This window comes from Carassius carassius, chromosome 2 (assembly GCF_963082965.1).
Source record: "Carassius carassius chromosome 2, fCarCar2.1, whole genome shotgun sequence".
NCBI lineage: Eukaryota > Metazoa > Chordata > Actinopteri > Cypriniformes > Cyprinidae > Carassius > Carassius carassius.
In genome coordinates, this window is record NC_081756.1 from 8,741,197 (window position 1) to 8,759,626 (window position 18,430).

The window sequence follows — 18,430 nt, forward strand, 5'->3', positions numbered from 1 at the left end:
TCACAAGAATCAACATGTGACATCTTGAGAAAAAGAACTCGTATCTTATATATATATATATATATATATATATATTTGCTCTTTGTTGTTGTCTTTTGATTGTTTCTTTCGTAATCATTTGAGTAAAAGCATCTGCTAAATGATTAATTTTAATTTACTATCCATGTCTAAATTACTATTATCGTTATCACCAGTATTATTCTTATTTACATCAGAGGCGTATAATTGCAAGTGCGACCATTTTCCCTGTTGCAGCCAGAACATGTTCTCACGCTGCTGCAACGTGCCTTCGAAGGGCTGTTATAAAAAAAGAGGCGGTGCCCCATGACGCAACAGTCTGGATTAGCCAATAGGGAGCGCGGTATGTAAATGAGCTCGTGTAAAGCAGGAAGTGCTGTTGCGTCTGTGTCTGTCTGTAGATGAGGCATGAGACGAGGAGAGAAGAAAATACCAGAAACGAGCACGGATAATGCAAGGCTAAATAAAAACACACTCCTCTACATCTGACCGATACAGGGAAACGGAGCGGTTTGGGATCGATTGTGGAACGAGGTATGATGAGTCGATGCGTTTTTATTTATTTATTTATATTTTTGACTTGTGTCTGTGTAGGGGTGTCGTCTCTTTTCCTGTCTATTCTGAGTTTTAAAGCTATGTTATGCTACTTTTAACCCAACAGCCTGTATTTACAGAACAGCCTAGTGTTTTTTTTCTTCATTCGCTATGTCTTAAGTAGATAATTGTATTATGTGTCGTGCTTGTCACACTAATATAAGTGTAAACGATGACCAGATGAGTCCTGGTTTTCCCTGTTGACATCTGCAACACACTTGTTTCCCCAATGCATGTATATACAAACTGTTTTTAGATATAATAACAAGAGGATATATCAATATTTGAAGGTGTTTTGAAGTAAAGGCAGATGCTGGGCCTTATTCTGCCTGGACACACACCACACACCGTCACGAATCAAAACACCATCATGAGATGTGTTTACATGCTTTACTTTAATAATACTGTTGGTATCTAACACCTTGATCATTGATCATTATCAGTAGATCTAATCATATGCCCATAGGTCATTCTTCTGAAACCTGTCAATGAACAAATCTGCTTTGGTTGCATTGAGATATTTGTCATTATGGCATTACACTAATACCTTGAATCACTTAGTATTTATATTATTTGTAATGGTCAGTCTTATGACATGGCAGTTTTATTACTCTACTACAGTAAATTAATACTGTTATACAATGATTTTAAAATTGGTGTAAAGCAATATAACAAATGCTACAACGATGCATAGAGATAAAGTTTAAATTGTATGTTTTTGTATATATGTATATTTGTGTGTGTATATATATATATATATTATAATCCTAAAGAGGGTTCATTATAGTTAAAATTAACCAAACCAGATTTATTTTTTACTTGAAATAAATAAAATCTTGAATTACAATAAGAAGAATTGAAGCACATGAAATAAAAGCCCCACAAAATCACTAAGCCTTTAACTTAAACATCAACACATTTAAAATATTAATAAAACCTATAAAACTATCTAATTGATGCTAAAAATTAAATTTTCTATATATTACTTTCCAGTTGATTTTGGAGTGAAAATGCCCCAGGCTTTTATTTTTATTTATTTTTTTGTTTGTTTCAAGAGAATCTCTCAAATTGTTACACACATTATGTATTGCCACTGATCTTTTGCAAATAGAATATCTCTGTATTTAAACATTACATGCATGCATATATGAACATTATACAAATCCATGTTTCATGATGTTGACATTTTTAAATATTAACTACTGGCTTATTAAGCATTGTGTAATCATTTGGGTTCTCTTGGATTATCTTTGATCAGTGAATGATGTTGGCTGTAATTGCTTTATAATGTTTGATTACATTAATTTCATTGATTCAGATTAATTTCTCAAATCACAACCTCAAGAATGGATCTAAAAGAAATCCAGTCTTCATTCAATTAGGGGACAAAATTCACATGTAGTCCATTGAACTTCATGCATGTTAAGACAGAAATGAGCATGGTCTCAGGGAATCAAGTTGACAGGTTCATTTCCTCACAATTAAAAATTGAAGTCCACTCTAGTTAACAGAGCTGGATCATGTACACTGCTATGCCTTCACATTATCTCATTAAAATCAAAACATTTCTTTTAAATTAATTTAGCACTCTAAAAGGATTATCATAAACTTCCACTTTATTTAGAAGCACAAGTAAGATTTAACACTTAAATGTTGTAAATGCTCAAGTCCTCATCTCACACATTAATGTCATGAAAGAACCTTATTGGGATCATTGGTCCCACTTTATATTAGGTGGCCTTAACTACTAAAAAAAATAAGAACAATGTACTTATTGTGTTCATGTTGTGTTGTAAAACACTTTTGCTGCTATTGAGGTGGGATAGGGGTAAGGTTAGGGAGAGGGTTGGAGGTATGGGTAAGTTTAAGGGTGGGTTAAGGTGTAAAGTATGGGTCAACAGTGTAATTATAAATGTAATTACAGAAATTAAATACAGATGTAATTACATGTAGTTTTTTTTAAATATAAGTACAATGTAAAAACATGTATGTACACAATAAGTACATTGTACTAAATTATTAATTAAAATGTAAGTACATAGTAGTTAAGGTCACTTAATATAAAGTGGGTCCGGATCATTTTAGGAGAGTGAGTCATTGATGTCTTTCAGACCTGTAGAATATCTTTTGAAGACATATAATGAGATTAAAGCCAATAATCAGCTCAAATCTTGCTTGACACCCACGGCTGAGTTATTTTAGTATCATTGTGATGCTATTATAATTTTTCTAAATATTTTAAATAAGGTTTTATTTTTATAGTTTCCGTTCTGGTTTTTATCTAGGTAAGGTTTTTATAGTCTGTATAGTTTTTTTTTTATTCATTTCTAGTTAAGATACTTTAGTACATAAAGTTAACCTAAATGAAAATAAGAATTTTCGTCTTGGCAACTAGCTGAAATATGTGTGTGTTTATAGGCCTTATATATATACACATACACGCACATTTTATGTTACCTCAGTTAAAGTTTCTATTATTTTGAATAATAAAAATGTTTAAATGGTTTTAGTTTGAGTTCTAGTTAACTATTATAACCCTGAGCTGTAGTCACCATTCACTTTCATTATATGTATTACATGTTTACTGCTCTTTTCCATATAATGATTATTGTTATTCCATATAATCTTATTTTTGCACAGAGATTGGTAGGTCTGTTACTAGAATCTGTTGACTTCAGCAATCTTTGTTTTATTATGTGCCAATGGTGACCATTTAAACGTTTTTTCTCCAAAGTTTGCATTCCTGTAACTTAAGAGCTTTTAAAGAAATCTTAATGGCTTTTGAGATGTTGGGTCTTAACAAACTTTTCTTTTGGTTTCTTCATTTTTAAAGCCCCGTATGGTTCATTTCCAGAGATATTGCAGTTTCATTATGACTCCTGAAGTAAATTGTACACGCTTCCAGTGGTCAAAAACCAAATGTGATTAATTTTGCATAAAGATGATTCTCTTTTCTTTTAAAAAGGAAAAAAACAGACAGATATTGCTAATAGACCTACCAATCTCTGTGGGAAAATTACACAATGATACTCTCATCTTTCTAAACACTTTTCTTGAAATCCCAGGTGAAGTTCTCATTTTGACCCCCCTCTACAAAATAGTGGATTATTCAGAAAAAATACATCGATGACATTTAATATTTTGGCTTTCTTCTTAATTTAGGTATTTCTTTCACCAGAAAAACTATTAACAAAATCGTCAGTTTGAGCCGGGGACCTCGAGTTGAGTTGACACAGAATATAAACATTGGGTGGGAATATTCATTTAAAATGCAGAGAGCTGGTAGTTACGTAATTAACATGGGCTTGTTACTCAACTTGACACTGATAGTATACGTAATCAACCTTATCTCCTCTTTTTGTTTCTGATACGTGTAATCCTTCCTTTTTTCCCTTCCTCAAAGAAATTGACCAGATCACTGTGAGCTACAGTCCACACCCATAACATCCTCAGTGTTCGTCAGAGAATACGAGAACACCTCTAACTTACGAAGTAAGTGATTACATCAGTTTCTGGTGTCAGATCACACTTTGTATTTCCTTCTTGATTTCCTTGTTTATGCTTTATTGTGCCTGTATTCATGCTTGTTAATGCTTAATTTTTCTCACCTTGAAAATTGCCACAGAAGCTGACATGGCGTCAAACACAACCAAACAAACAATTCTAGGTTCTAGTCATCTGTTATTGTTTATTATCAGCGCAGATATGAACCCTCATGAATCGGAGGTGTACACGGTGGCGCCGGAGATGCCAGCAATGTTTGACGGCATGAAGTTGGCGGCGGTGGCCACAGTTCTCTACGTCATCGTCCGGTGTCTAAACTTGAAAAGTCCCACCGCTCCGCCGGACCTCACTTACCAGGATACAGCACTTAACCTCTTCCTGCTCAAGTCCTGTCCTATTCTGACCAAAGAGTGAGTGCGACTCTTTAGATGATCATTTCACTGCACTTACCGTGTCTACGGAGTAAACCACATCTCTGTTCCTGAAGCTGCGCTGATTTAAGCACATAGTTGCTGAGTCTAAAGCATGCATAATTTCCTAAGGAAACTGGAGTAATGATGCTGAAAATTCAGCTTTGTCATTATAGGAATAAACTATATTTTAAAATATATTGAAATAGAAAACAGAAAATCTATATTTAACAGTTATTTTAAGCTTTATTAATGCCATGATTGTTTTGGGCATGTATTAAAATAAAACCAGTGTTCTCTGAATTACTTTAGACTACCATGTAAAAGCCATGCTATATGAATATTGTAATCTGTACCACGGTTTGTTATTATTTATATTCTGTATAAATTGTAATTTTTTCATAATTTTAATTTTGTAATTTTGTCAACACTTTTATTTCTTTTTTTCAGTTTTATAACTTTTAAAGCCTAAACTGTAGCATTTCTTTATTCTTTTTTAGTTTTAACATTTATATTTCACTATTTCAGCTTTATTTCAATTAGCAAAACAATTTAAAAATAGTTTTAGTCTATAATACAGTACTTTTTTTAATTTTATTTTTTTATGAAGGTGTAACCACCTAAACTATGATACAAAGTAGGGAAAAGAGAAGACAACATTGTTCCTCACACAGAATGAGTAATGTTGCATGAGTTCGGTTGTGGTTCAGCTGCAGTTAAGACACTTCTGAAGGAAGTTTGTAAATATCAGAAATCACATTTTTTGGTAAGGTTTCATTACCACAGCACCGTGTTTACCATCGCTCTCAAACACAAAGTTTAAGCATTAAAACTCAATAAGGTCATTTTATCAGTGAAATAAACCATACAGTCTGTTTGCTGCAGTGTGCTTTAAATGTAAAATGCATGCCGATCAATGCTTTCGTGAGATAGAATTTTCAGTTCCATCAGACATTTTTGGAAGGTGTTTAGTATACAAACATTTCTCATGAAATGCAGTCATTTTCATGCTTAAATTACACCACAACAGTTTATGAGAACAGTGAGGTGATGCATCAAGGGTTTATTTTTAGCTGTAAGTTAACAACTTATGGTTAATATACCATTTACGCTTGAAGCCAAGACAAAGCGTGCCTTTCCAGTAATCTACAGAAATGTTTGTATACCTCCACTGCCATTGTATAGTGTGTAATACACTTAAATGGCAAATTTATCAAGCCATTGTTATTCTTTGTTTCAACTCCACGTCCATTTTGTTGTATTAGATCACAATCTGCAGTTAAAATAAGAAACCTGTCATCTGCACACATTGACCTCAGTGGTTGCGATATGCATCGCATATGTCCGTTGCACAGCGCTGGTGGGTGTTTTTTGTAATTCAGAGTGACTCCCGGCTGGTTATGCAATCATTATTTTCCAGTACAGCTACTTCACTAGGTGCAAAGAGATCAGTGGACAAAACTCAGCCCATTGTCCGTACTTATCCTTATCTCCTCGGTGGCACTATGAACTTTTCCCATGTTTATTATCCCGGAGGATTTTCCAGTTAAACGCCTTTTGAGAAAACAAGCGTTTCGGAGCGTTCAGACTTTGTAGATCTAGAGGTTATTTAGTCAAGCATTGATATTAGTCACTCAGGCCTGTGATGTTGCATTGTGGGTCTGGACTTTGGAACATTTTTAGGCGTGTCACGCCAACGTGGCTGCACCGCTGCATGCTTCCTTGTCGTTTAGTTCTTTCATCTTTGATGCTTGCGTATGACTGCAGCTCAGTCAAAGATGCAGTACAAGGAACAAAGAAAGCCTGTTTCTAGTTCGTTCTGTTGTTCGTTAAGTGACGCTTCAACATTGTCAACATTCCAGAGATGCACCTGGTTATTTAAAGCGAGTCTGGATTGTGTTGATGTGTGTGTTGCTTAATTTATCTGCTCTAGGGTTTTCTGAAGTCCGCTCACCTCAAATGACTCGTTTCTTTCTGGTAAAGCTCTCTGTGCTGATCCTTTCCTCGTCTCATTTGACCGTGTCATTGTGAGCAGATTAAACCAGCCCGGCTTTCATTGCTAGCGTCTCATAACCGGTATTTTAGGGATAATCACATATAATAGTCAGCGGTTATGTAGCGATGCTTGAGGCTATATCGTGAGAGCATGTTATGTAATACTTCAGGAGGTGTGCAGTAGATCCCAGTGACCTTGAGAAGGGAATTTTGTTTACTGCTGGCTCACTTTGTGCAAACGAGCATTCTTTATGTGGTCTGGATGCCTTTAGTTAGCAGAGCAGAGGTGGACAAGTTGATTAGGCAGTTGCCAGTGAAAGAGAACGTCATGGAATGTTAACAGCTCAAAATAGTGATGTTCTGAGAAGTTAACCATGTCAGAATAAAGTTGCATCCCTGAACAGTAGTATTCTAGAATTTGAATCTCTCAAAACAGCGAAAAGTCTCCATATTCTAGGAAGTTTTGTCTTCAAACAGTGATGTGCTAGAATTTTGCCTCGTACTGATACTGATTCAAAGTTGGGTCTCGAGTGATGATATTTCAGAAAGGTATAAATCTCACTGCGATATTCTAGAAAGTTGTGTCTTCACACAGTGATATTGTAGTATGTTACTTATCAAAATAGTGAAAGCACTAAACAGATTAAAGAACAGTTCAAGAAGCATTTTCTGTTTAATCTTAAATAATCAAGAATTAGTTTCTAAATAAAATGTCTCTCACAACTTAAAAACTGATTTTTATCCTTGAATGAGCGTATGTAGAAGTGCAATATGCATTTTACAGAAATTTTCCATAATAAAATGAGTGTGAAAGCAAAATAAGATGCATGTTAATCTGTGTCCTTTTAAAAAAATGTAAATTAACAGTTATAAACTAGGTAATATTGATGTGTTGCCATCTGTTTGTTTTCATGCTTTTGAAATAAGTCTTTTACTCTCATCAAGGCTGCATTTATTTGATCAAAATTAGTCAAATCTGTAGCATTGTGAAATATTAATTAAAATTGTTAGATTGATTAAAATAATTTTAACTGTTTAATTGCATCATTCCTCCAGTCTTCAGTGTCACATGATCCTTCAGAAATCATTCTAATATACTTCTTACTATCAGTGTTTGTTCCAATGTTTGGGCTTCAGTGTCTAGTAATGTCTAATGTTCAGTTCATTCCTATGAGACTGAGCAACCCACAAGCTTAGCGAAGGGTCAGTGTGTAATTGGTTAAAGTCTAATTGGTAGGCAGGGCTATTACACAACAGCAGCGTGCACCAGTGCGATGATGCATGGAGTCAGCAGTAATGTGACTTGACCCAGAGACAAACCTGGGGAACTGCTAAAATGTGGGCCGCTACACTACTGGTTCATAAACATCAGAAAAATATGCACACTCTGTATGTTTCATTTAGATGAAACGTGAACCTAGAAGCATTATTTTAAATGAACATAAATCGTGATAAAAGCCAAAATATGAAATGCCATGAATGAATATATACGGAGTAATTCACTGTTTTGTAGGAGGTCAAAATGGCTATTGGAGATTTGGAGCCAAATTACGGGAGAAGTCAATAACTTTAGAAAGATGGCAGCATTATCATTTTGTTTAATTTTTCACAGAGATTGGTATATTTATTAGTAACATCTGTTAACTTTAGCAACCCTCAATGCATTATATGCCAATCGTGACGATGATTAAAAAAGAAAAAAAAAAAAAACACTTTTTGTTTTTATTTTTCCTCTCCCTCTCCCTGTGTGGTTAATTTTTCAGTGTTTTGCTTCATGAGTAATTTTCCAATTAAAAACGATCAAAATCAAAGCCTGATGACCCTTATGTGACCTCATGTATGTTTTTGAACAATTCTCATCTGAGCCAACTACAGGCTTCTTCAGTATTTTCAAATGGGTCTTTTTGAAGTACATTTTTAGGACAAATCATGGAACACTGTATAAATCTGAGATTGTGTGTCATATTCTAGGTACATTCCTCCTCTACTATGGGGTAAAAGTGGTCATCTGCAGACGGCCCTCTATGGAAAGTTGGGTCGGGTCAGTGCACCACACCCGTTCGGTCTACGCAAATATCTGCCCATGCAGGACGGAGCCACGGCAACCTTTGACCTCTTTGAACCGCTGGCGGGTCATCAGTCCGGAGGTCAGTGCCACGTAGTTGGGTTTATTTAGCTTGAGCAGGACCGTAACACTACACTCCTGATAAATGAGAGTCTAGTATTCAGGATCAAAGAGGAAGTGACATATAAATAGTTTGCTTCATCATCATACTGGAGAAGAGGTATTAATTACAGCAATGCTTATCTTTGTGACGAACTTATCTAGGTCAGGTGACCTTTTCACGGAAGCTTATTTCCAACATGGGATAAAAATGTAATAAAGATAATTGCGACTTTTTATTTTGCAATTCATTATTCTCGTAAATTTTATATCTTAAAAATCAGACCTTTTTTATCGCAGGTGTGAGATATAAACTGTAGATGTAGATCTAGTTTAATATATAAATATTACATTTATATTTAAGTTTATATTATTTAAGTTGTATTTAAATTTATTAATTTAATTTTAAATTTAAGTTTAATATATATAGTTTAATATATAAACTCACAAATAGCTTTTTTTATTTTCTTATTCCATGGTGAAAAAAAAAAAAGAATCATGTAGAATTCAGGGTGGGATAAAAATCTGAATTTCAAGAATCAAAATTCTGAAAAAGTCTGAATTGTGAGAGAAACTCGTATTTGCTATATATATATATATATATATATTTTATTTATTTATTAAATCTGTGGCAGAAACAAGCTTCCGTACCTTTTTGTGTAAGACTGAATTTTCCATTTAAAAAAAAAAAAAAGGTTTAAAGAAAGAGGTCACATTTAAAATGACAATTATTAGTGGCAATTATGACATTTTAATAATTTGGATTAACAAATGTTTTTAAGAGCTGATTTTGATATAAAAACAGCACAGAAGGAAAAATGAACAAAGTACTATACAAAAAATGTAATTGTAAAATAAATACATGCAACTGTGTCATTACAATGTCAATGCATTTGAAAGTGAATTTTTGCAGCAGCTATGTAGTTGTTATTCAGTGTATTTTGCATTTGTTTGCTCTGAGGTAATATTGTGACATATTATCTGGAAAAGAAAAGCTAAACAGTATGATAATGTTGTGCAACTCAAACATTTGTCCGCATACATTTGCATATATTTGTCTAGATGTGAAATAGCTTCCATCGCAAGTGCTGTAATATTTTGTGTTGGTTTGACAGAGGACGTCACCATGGTCATCTGTCCTGGCATTGGGAACCACAGTGAGAAGCACTATATCCGCACGTTCGTGGATTATTCACAGAAACAGGGCTACCGCTGTGCTGTGCTCAATCACCTCGGGGCCTTGCCGAACATTGAGCTTACCTCCCCTCGCATGTTCACCTACGGTACGAGACAATGCAAAAGTGTTCATTCAGGAAACTTCATATTTCTAGAGGGAAATGGTGAATGAATCAGACACTTTACAGTTCATTGAATAAAGCAGCTATCCATGCAAGCCTGTCTTTTTATTGCAGTAAATTTTTTTTATTTAATTTTGGTCATAATTTAAATGTTTGTCATTCCTAATTCCACTTTTGCGATCCTATACATACATTTGTGCAATCAATACTGTGATGTTTGCTGTCTGCTTTAGTTTATTTTAGAAAAATGTATTTTAGTCTTTAAGTCTTTATTTATTGTAGTTTTTATTTTATTTTAACCTTTTAATACCTTTTTAATTTAATCTGGTTTTATTTTATCAGATGCTATTGTTTATTTTATCAGGTTTTATATTTTATCAGATTTAATATGAATTAGAACTTGTATTGTGTTTGAGAATTGTGCAAATAATATGCTTGGTCATATTTTAAGTTATATTTTTGGCCTTTTTCTAATTCCTTTGCAATCCTAAAGCCATAGATTTACTGTCAATACATAAATCTGTGCTGTTTGCCTTAATTTTATTTATTTTTTTATTAATTTAAGTTTATTCTAGCAGATTTTATTTTATCAGATTTTATAGATGTAAATCTTAATTTTATAATGCTAAACAGGTCAGTTTTTGTGACTAGTCAACTTCATATTTTGTTGTAGATAGTGGCAAAATGAAGGTTTTTTTGTTTGTTTCTCTCCACAGGCTGTACATGGGAGTTTGCAGCAATGGTGGGCTTCATCAAAAAGACGTATCTCCAGACCAAACTTATCGTGGTGGGCTTCAGTCTGGGGGGGAATATCGTGTGCAAGTTCCTGGGAGAGAACCGTACCAACCAGGAGCGGGTTCTGTGCTGTGTGAGCGTGTGCCAGGGCTACAGTGCACTAAGGTGAGCCGCTCTGTTCTCAGACAGAATACATGATACCTGATGTAGCTCCTGAGGGTGTGGGACAGATCCATGAAGGGTTGGGCGTACTGCCCAAATAAAGAATGTTGCCAGGTTGCTTTGGGTAGAAGATGGACCATTTCGTCACTACTGTCAGTGGACTCCACCTGTACTCCAGATAAGAACTGACAGTGTGTTTATTGCAGTTAGTGATTATAAAAGGCACAGAAGTCCACCTGCTTCCTCCACTTGACATTTGCATGTTGCATGAAACTCGTGCAAAGTAAACACACTCTGTTTGTACATTTGTATAAGCATATCTCTGTAAGCTAAAATAGTGCTTCTCTAATGGTAAAGCATAAAAAGTTGGCGAATTTCTAGGTCATGTTTAAATCCTCCCAAAGGAAGTCAAATGTGTGAAGCACCTCTATTTCAACAAAGTCAATAAGGTGCGCTTCAATTTCAATTTCATTTGGCTACAAAAGTTATATGCAATTCAAACATTTTTTATATATTTATTTTTATTCGGCAAGACGCGTTACATTGATCAAAAGTGACATTAAAGACATTTATAATATGTTACAGAAGATTTATATTTCCAACTTTCTATTCATCAGAGAATGCTGAAAAAAAAATCATGGTTTCCACAAAAATAAACTGTTCTGCATCATTGATAATATTATTATTGTTAATGATAATTAATGTTTCTAGAGCAGCAAATCAACATATTAGAATGATTTCTGATGGATCATGTGACACTGAAGACTGGAATAATGATGCTGAAGATTAAGCTTTAAGATATAAATTACATTTTAACATATATTCAAATAGAATAATGATTTTTCATTCAAGACACTTATTTTAAAAACATTAAAAAAAAAACATCCTTCTGATCCCAAACATTTGAATGGAAGTGTAGAGTAACAAAAGTTCTAAAGCTTGAAACCTAGGATGCTGATATCAGTCATTTATCGACTTTTTCAATACGGTCCTCCATCAGAGCTGCACAGATTGATGTCTTACATAAACATTTGAATGCCTAACCGTTTGTAGACTTCTTCCAAAAAATAAAAACAACTTACTGACCTCAAATATTTTAATGGTTTATCTAAAAACTCCGTCTGGTTAATTTTAACTTCACCAAGTCGTGAAGAGTGAACCTGAAGAGTTAACTATAGCAACAGTAGGCCTATCTAATGAGCTCTATGTAATAAGCATTCAATATCAGTCTGTATACAGGCTAGACCAATGCCAAAGTACTGTCATCATATATTAGTTTATTGTACAGTAGATAAGTTTTTGAGATATGTAAATCTGATTTGACTTATCCGGCAGAGCCAAAAAAAAGTGATTGCACACTTTGCACACTGGCTGTAAAGATGTCAGTGTTGACATGTCAAGACTAAATAGCAGCCAGAGCAACAGCTCTTCCCACTAAACATGGGACCAGCTCAGCCTGACATCAGTGAATCAGCATGTGATGAGGGTTTCAGTGCAGAAGCAGCTCTGGAATGCAGTGACTCTGAAGCCACACCTTGTTGTTGTCTTCTGTTGTCTCTGCTGGGGTTTTCGGCAGCAGGTCGACACACTTGGCACCGGCATCAGCGTGCTGTCGAACAGTCCAGCTCTGCCTTCAGACAGGATTACTGTGTCTATAATACCTCGGCTGATCTCCTCAGCCTGATTATCTGACAGATTATTATATTCAAGATCCCCTTTAATGCACCTTATGAATTTAGCTGGATGGAAATGATATTAAAGTGCTTATGCATGTTATACTTTTTATATTTTTTATATTTTAACATATACATTAATTTAGTTTTTCATGGCCATTTTCTCTCTGCCCCTAAAAACTTTTTTGCAATGCATGACTCTCTCTCTCTCTCTCTCTCTCTCTCTCTCTCTCTCTCTCTCTCTCTCTCTCTCTCTCTCTCTCTCTCTCTCTCTCTCTCTCTCTCTCTCTCTCTCTCTCTCTCTCTCTCTCTCTCTCTCTCTCTCTCTCTCTCTCTAGATATATTTATTAAATAAATAAATATAAATAAATATATATATATATATGTGTGTGTGTGTGTGTGGGTATATATATATATATATATATATATATATATATATATATATATATATATATATATATTTTTATTTATTTATTTATATATATATATATATATATATATATATATATATATATATATATATATATATCTTCATAACATTACAAATAATAAAAATATGAAAGACAGAATTTTACGTAGTGTTAATAGCATTGAAAACTCATTCTGTGGTGTGTGTGTGTGTGTGTGTGTTTCAGGGCTCAGGAGACGTTTCTGCAGTGGGACCAGTGCCGTCGTTTCTATAACTTCCTGATGGCCGACAACATGAAGAAGATCATTTTGTCTCACAGGTACAGCTGATCTCGTCCTCACTCAGCGTGAATCTGACAGACGTGTCGAGCGGCTGGCTGTGATATCCACTCTTCTTCTGAAACTGTTCTGTTTTGAGCTCATGACTTCTTTTGCGATCAAACCATTAGGAGATCTCAGAATAACTGACAGTAGTGTTGTCTCTGATGACACAAAAACAAGATAGATTTACTCTCTTCTGGGTGGTAAGAGGATATAAATCAAACCACTGAGCTGTCAGTTTAACAGATTCAGCTGAATGTTGTGTTGTGGTTCAACAGGAGCGTGTTATTCGGAGTGGGCTCCACTAAAATGGTGGACACGGATCTGAGCCGGCTTTACACTGCCACATCTCTTATGCAGATCGATGACAACATCATGAGGTGAGTGCAGGGAAATTGCTACATGGTTTGTGACTTGAGATTCGTAATAAAACACCCAGTGAACAAATAGTATTCACTAGTTTTAAGCCATGCTCTCTGAAAATCGGTCTTCCTTCAACCTTGTCAAAGATTTAGTGCTGTTATGAAATACCAGAGTTACTGCAGCCATTGCAATCACAATAAAAGCTGTTGCTGCAGTCTAATAAGAAAATGGCAACACTTTACAAATAAGGTTACAGTCATTAGCATTTTTTAATGCAGCGACTTATTATTTAACAGTATTAAATCAGTATGATAGTAATATTTTGAATTCATTAAGTGGCTATAAAATGTCTATATATATATATATATTTTTTTTTTTTAATTAATTTTTGTTTTCTTTTTATTTAGTTAAACTAATACAATTAGAAATGTTATTTTGGCAATTGGCTGAAACAAAATATTTTATTTTGTTTTACTTCAGTTAACATGCATTTAATTTCTGTTTTTTTTATGATGCTAGTTAATGATAATTACCCTGTAACTGACATGAAGTCAGAATGAACGATGCATTAACTTAATAAATAAATAAATATTTAACAGATGGAAAAAAAAAGTCAAGTTTCACTTTAATTCAAGGTGTCCTTGTCACAATGTAATTATCCATTTAAGTACTGAGTAATATTAATTAACTACATGGACTTACTATATGGTTAGGATTAGGGTTACTTGCATGTATTTATGCATAATTAATTGTTATTAGAATAGTAACAAGGACACTTTAAAATAAAGTGTTTTCCAAAGGTCATGTCTTATGGAAATGTACTTAATAAATAAAAAAATATGGGAATGGCTTTTTACATGCTATTTCAGCAGAAAGGTGTCCACATGATGTACGTTAGTAGGCAGTATATTCCTAGTATAGCAAGTTGTCAATTTGTTTTCTAGAAAATTCCATGGGCACAACTCTCTGAAGGAGTACTACGAGAAGGAGAGCTGTGTTCATTACATTCATAATGTGAGTAAAATAATAATGCTATTTAGTGAAATAAGGAAATACTATGTGGTGGCATCCTGTTTATGACTCCAGTTCCTCTCTCTGTGTTGCAGATAAATGTGCCTCTTCTGCTGGTGAACTCTGGTGACGATCCGCTCGTGCACAACTCACTGCTCACCATCCCTCGCACACTCGCAGGTACAGCATCGGATTTAAAAAGCAATCTAAAAGAGACGGGGAGTGCATTATACAAACTGATCATTTTTAACTAAATGCTGCTTGGTGGTGCTTGACAGTGACACCATCTATTATTTATGAAAAAGATCATAAAGTAATGGACTGAAATAAATAAATCAATGACTATTTTTAATGAAATAATTAAAATACCTGAATGCATAAACTGGTACGTGATTGCATGGAGCTGCATGGCTGGAGTTTGTTCGGATTTCTAACCTTAAGTATGCGCAATAGTGAAAGTGTTGCTTGCCTTAAACACATCACCTAATAGTACTTTTTTCCATTTGAAACCTTTTTTGGCTGTATTTTTCTTGTAGTCTTTTCTCACGGCTTCTCCTACCACTTCAGCACGCCTTCAGTCTATTTCCACACTGATCTTTAATTAGACAATGACCTCATGTGCCAGAAACACCCATAATTCCTCCAGAGACCCAACTAGACATGCATGTGACATTCATGAGATCTCTTGTTTGTTTAAACATACTATATAAATATATATATATGAGTCATAATGACAAACTGTATGACTCTAATGGTCAGCACTGGGGGAGTATTAAAACACAGTGTGTCAGGACGTCAGCATGTAGTGTGCGGTGGAGACCTGAAGGGTTTTTTATGTTAGTGTGATGGGGCTCAGTATTGTTGTAAAGGTTTACAAGCATGACTTCTTTAAAGGAAGTGTAGCAATCTGATGCAATAGACCAAGGCTTGGCGGTGTGACAATATATTTTGCAATAGTAAAAATGGTAGATCTTGATGTAGTTCTCAGTATATATTTGCACCGCTATCAGATCAATAACAGTAAGCAAGTAATTAACTTCCCTCTTCAGCCCTGATAGTAACTGGCTGAATGCAGTGTCATTTTAGTGCTTTTTATACTGTTGGAATTTTTATTTTTTATTTTTAATGTGCTTTGACATTTGTATTAGTTTCTGTATTTTTAGAATGTTTTTTTTTTTTATGTAACTTTTTATTTTTATATCTTTTTTTTTTTTTTTTTTTTTAGTTCATTTGGTAGCTTTAGTCCAGCTTTATTTCAGACAACAAAAAAAAATGTTAGTTTTACTTTTAATAACAAACACTAGTTGAATGCATTCACAATTGTGAGTTATAAAATCCGAATTTTTAAAATATAAACTTGCATATCTGAGAAAAAACTCCCCCTCAGAATTGGACTTAATAACTCCAAGTTCGTATCTCACGATCCAGAGAAAAGGAGTCAGAATTGTGAGTTAACAGTTATAGAAAAAAAGTCAGATTAGTAAGAGGAAAAAGTTGCAATTACCTGTATTTTTTTTTTAATTCAGTGCTAGAAACGCACTTCTATAATGGGTGTATTTGAGTTATGCAATTCTAAAATTGGTTGGTTTATTTCTTCACCTTCCAGAAAAGAAAGAAAACGTGATCTTCGCTCTGACGCTGCACGGGGGACATCTGGGTTTCTTCGAGGGCGCAGTGCTGTTCCCTCATCCCCTCACCTGGATGGACAAGGTCATCGTGGGCTACGCAAATACCATCTGCCAGTGGGAGAAACAGAAACCCCCGTGCCTAAGTCAAGGCGCCCATTCCATCGAAACCAAATGCCAAGACAGTAAATCCTAACCGATCCTGTCTCCGTTTCACCTCCACGGGACATTTTCACCATGCACACGAGGGGTCGGACCACCAACTCCAAGCATTCACTGTCAGTGGGAATATTTGTTTCTCTCTTTTTATCACGGTTTATCACCTACATAAATCGTAACGACTTTCCAAGGGAGGAAACAATGCCACTCGATGACCAAAATACAATCAAAGAACCCGTGTAGCGAAGGCGGCGTTTTAGATTTACTGTAGTTTGTAGTTAAGAGAAAATCAGTATCTCTCGCTCTCGAACTAGGACACTGAAAGCTGAAAGTTTATCACTGCTAAAACAAGATCTGGCAGAGCTGGGTGAATCTCACAAAAATAATTTTTTGGGAAAATATTGAAAGATAATATTTTGCGTGAACAAAAGGAAGACTATTTTTGAGACAAGTCAGATATTCAGCATTAATGTAAGCACATTTTTCCCCCTTTTCTTTTTTTTTTCCTTTGGTAATTTTTGGTAAATTTTCAGTTGTTCGTTGATATCTAAAAGAACTCCTTTCATTGGTTTTTGGATTGAAATATAACCTAGACATGTTTTTGACCAGTTTTGTGAGATTCACCCAGCTGGCTTATTAAAGCGGCACACAGATTTTACTGTTCATAACACACGAGTTTATGGGAAGTGAGTGTTATGCAGGCACTGTGTGCTTATAGATATGACCGGCATGCTGTTTGAGTGCATATTATTACTTAATATTAATCTACTGTATTCAGTTCTTGGTCTGGTAACCATTTAAATACAGGCTAGAATTCATGTCACTCTTATTTTAAACCTAACTAGACCTTTTCGAGCGCACCATAGTGTGACAGGAGAAACTTTATTACTCATGAAGCCTCTTCGGTTGAATCCAAGTCACATTCCTAGTCAATCAGTTTTTGTTTAGCACTTTTATATGACGATGATCCCTTGTGATTACCAGAACGTGTTGACTGTCCTCACTTGCGGGCCGTCCCACAAGCACTACGACCCAGTTTTAGACAGAAAATCCTGCTCCTGTGGAGAACAGCACACTGTTGCTGTTGCTGCAGTATTGACTCGTGTTTGTGAGAACCGTTGAAGGTGATAGATCTAGATGATTGTGTAACGTGTTGATTTGGGACCCAGTGGGAGACTCGAGTGCATTTCCTGGTGCACGTCTGTGAAAACTGGTTACTTAAAGGGTTTTTTTGTGCTGTTGTATTGTTTTAGGGTTTTTTCTTTATCTTGTTCATTTCTGTTTCGCTGTTTTGTGCAATTACTTGATGAATTTATTTGTTGCTTTAACACTTGGAATCAAGAGTGTCTGAAGTAGAGTAATCAAGTGCAGAGGGGAAAATATTTGAGATAAAAGTTTACATTTGAAGGGAACATCCAAAGTGTTATTTCCAAAGGCCTCTGAAACCTTTAACACAGTAGTTTGGTTTAGTGCGGTTAGATTTGATTCAGGGTGTTTTAGGGAAGGCCTAATAAACCAACAGCCACAAAATGGCCAGGTAATATTTCACTGCAAAAAAATAAAAAAAAGCCTTTTTTTTAAGAATATTATATTTTACCTTTTTTTTTTTTTTTTTTTTTGTACATTCTGATATGATTTTAGTGACAATTAAGCACAATTTTCGTCCCACATTAATTTGTACTTCTCAATATCTGTTCAATTATTTCTTATTATTGTAACAGATTTCTTACAGATCAGATCTCTTCCTTTGGTAAAAATAATATTATTCATCATAATCAATGTTTTTTTATTAATCCATATATATGTGTATGTGTAATATAATATTATATATATATATATATATATATATATATATATATATATATACATATACATACACACAAACACACACAAACACAAACATGCACAATTTTTTTTTATTTTTTGGTGAAACATTACTTTGCCATTTATGGACATGTTTTATTGAGATTTTATAATCTTTACTGATTAA

At 34.5% G+C, this 18,430-nt stretch overlaps 1 protein-coding gene across 1 annotated transcript; it reads left to right on the top strand.

Moving 5' to 3' along the window:
* Window positions 1-4,286: 4,286 nt before the first annotated feature.
* Window positions 4,287-16,818, top strand: LOC132101569 (monoacylglycerol lipase ABHD2-like). The gene is made up of 9 exons (XM_059506624.1): window positions 4,287-4,526; window positions 8,493-8,668; window positions 9,801-9,968; window positions 10,700-10,883; window positions 13,189-13,281; window positions 13,561-13,662; window positions 14,590-14,659; window positions 14,752-14,836; window positions 16,263-16,818. The coding sequence occupies exons 1-9, from the start codon at window positions 4,318-4,320 to the stop codon at window positions 16,475-16,477; spliced, it is 1,302 nt and encodes a 433-aa protein (XP_059362607.1). The 5' UTR covers window positions 4,287-4,317; the 3' UTR covers window positions 16,478-16,818.
* The last annotated feature ends 1,612 nt before the right edge of the window (window positions 16,819-18,430 follow it).

Bases quoted from the DNA above. Each gene is read 5' to 3' on its own strand.
- LOC132101569 (XM_059506624.1), top strand. From the start codon at position 4,318: ATGAACCCTCATGAATCGGAGGTGTACACGGTGGCGCCGGAGATGCCA. The intron at 4,527-8,492 runs GTGAGTGCGACT...GTCATATTCTAG, and splicing joins TGTCCTATTCTGACCAAAGA to GTACATTCCTCCTCTACTAT. The intron at 13,663-14,589 runs GTGAGTGCAGGG...TTTGTTTTCTAG, and splicing joins ATCGATGACAACATCATGAG to AAAATTCCATGGGCACAACT.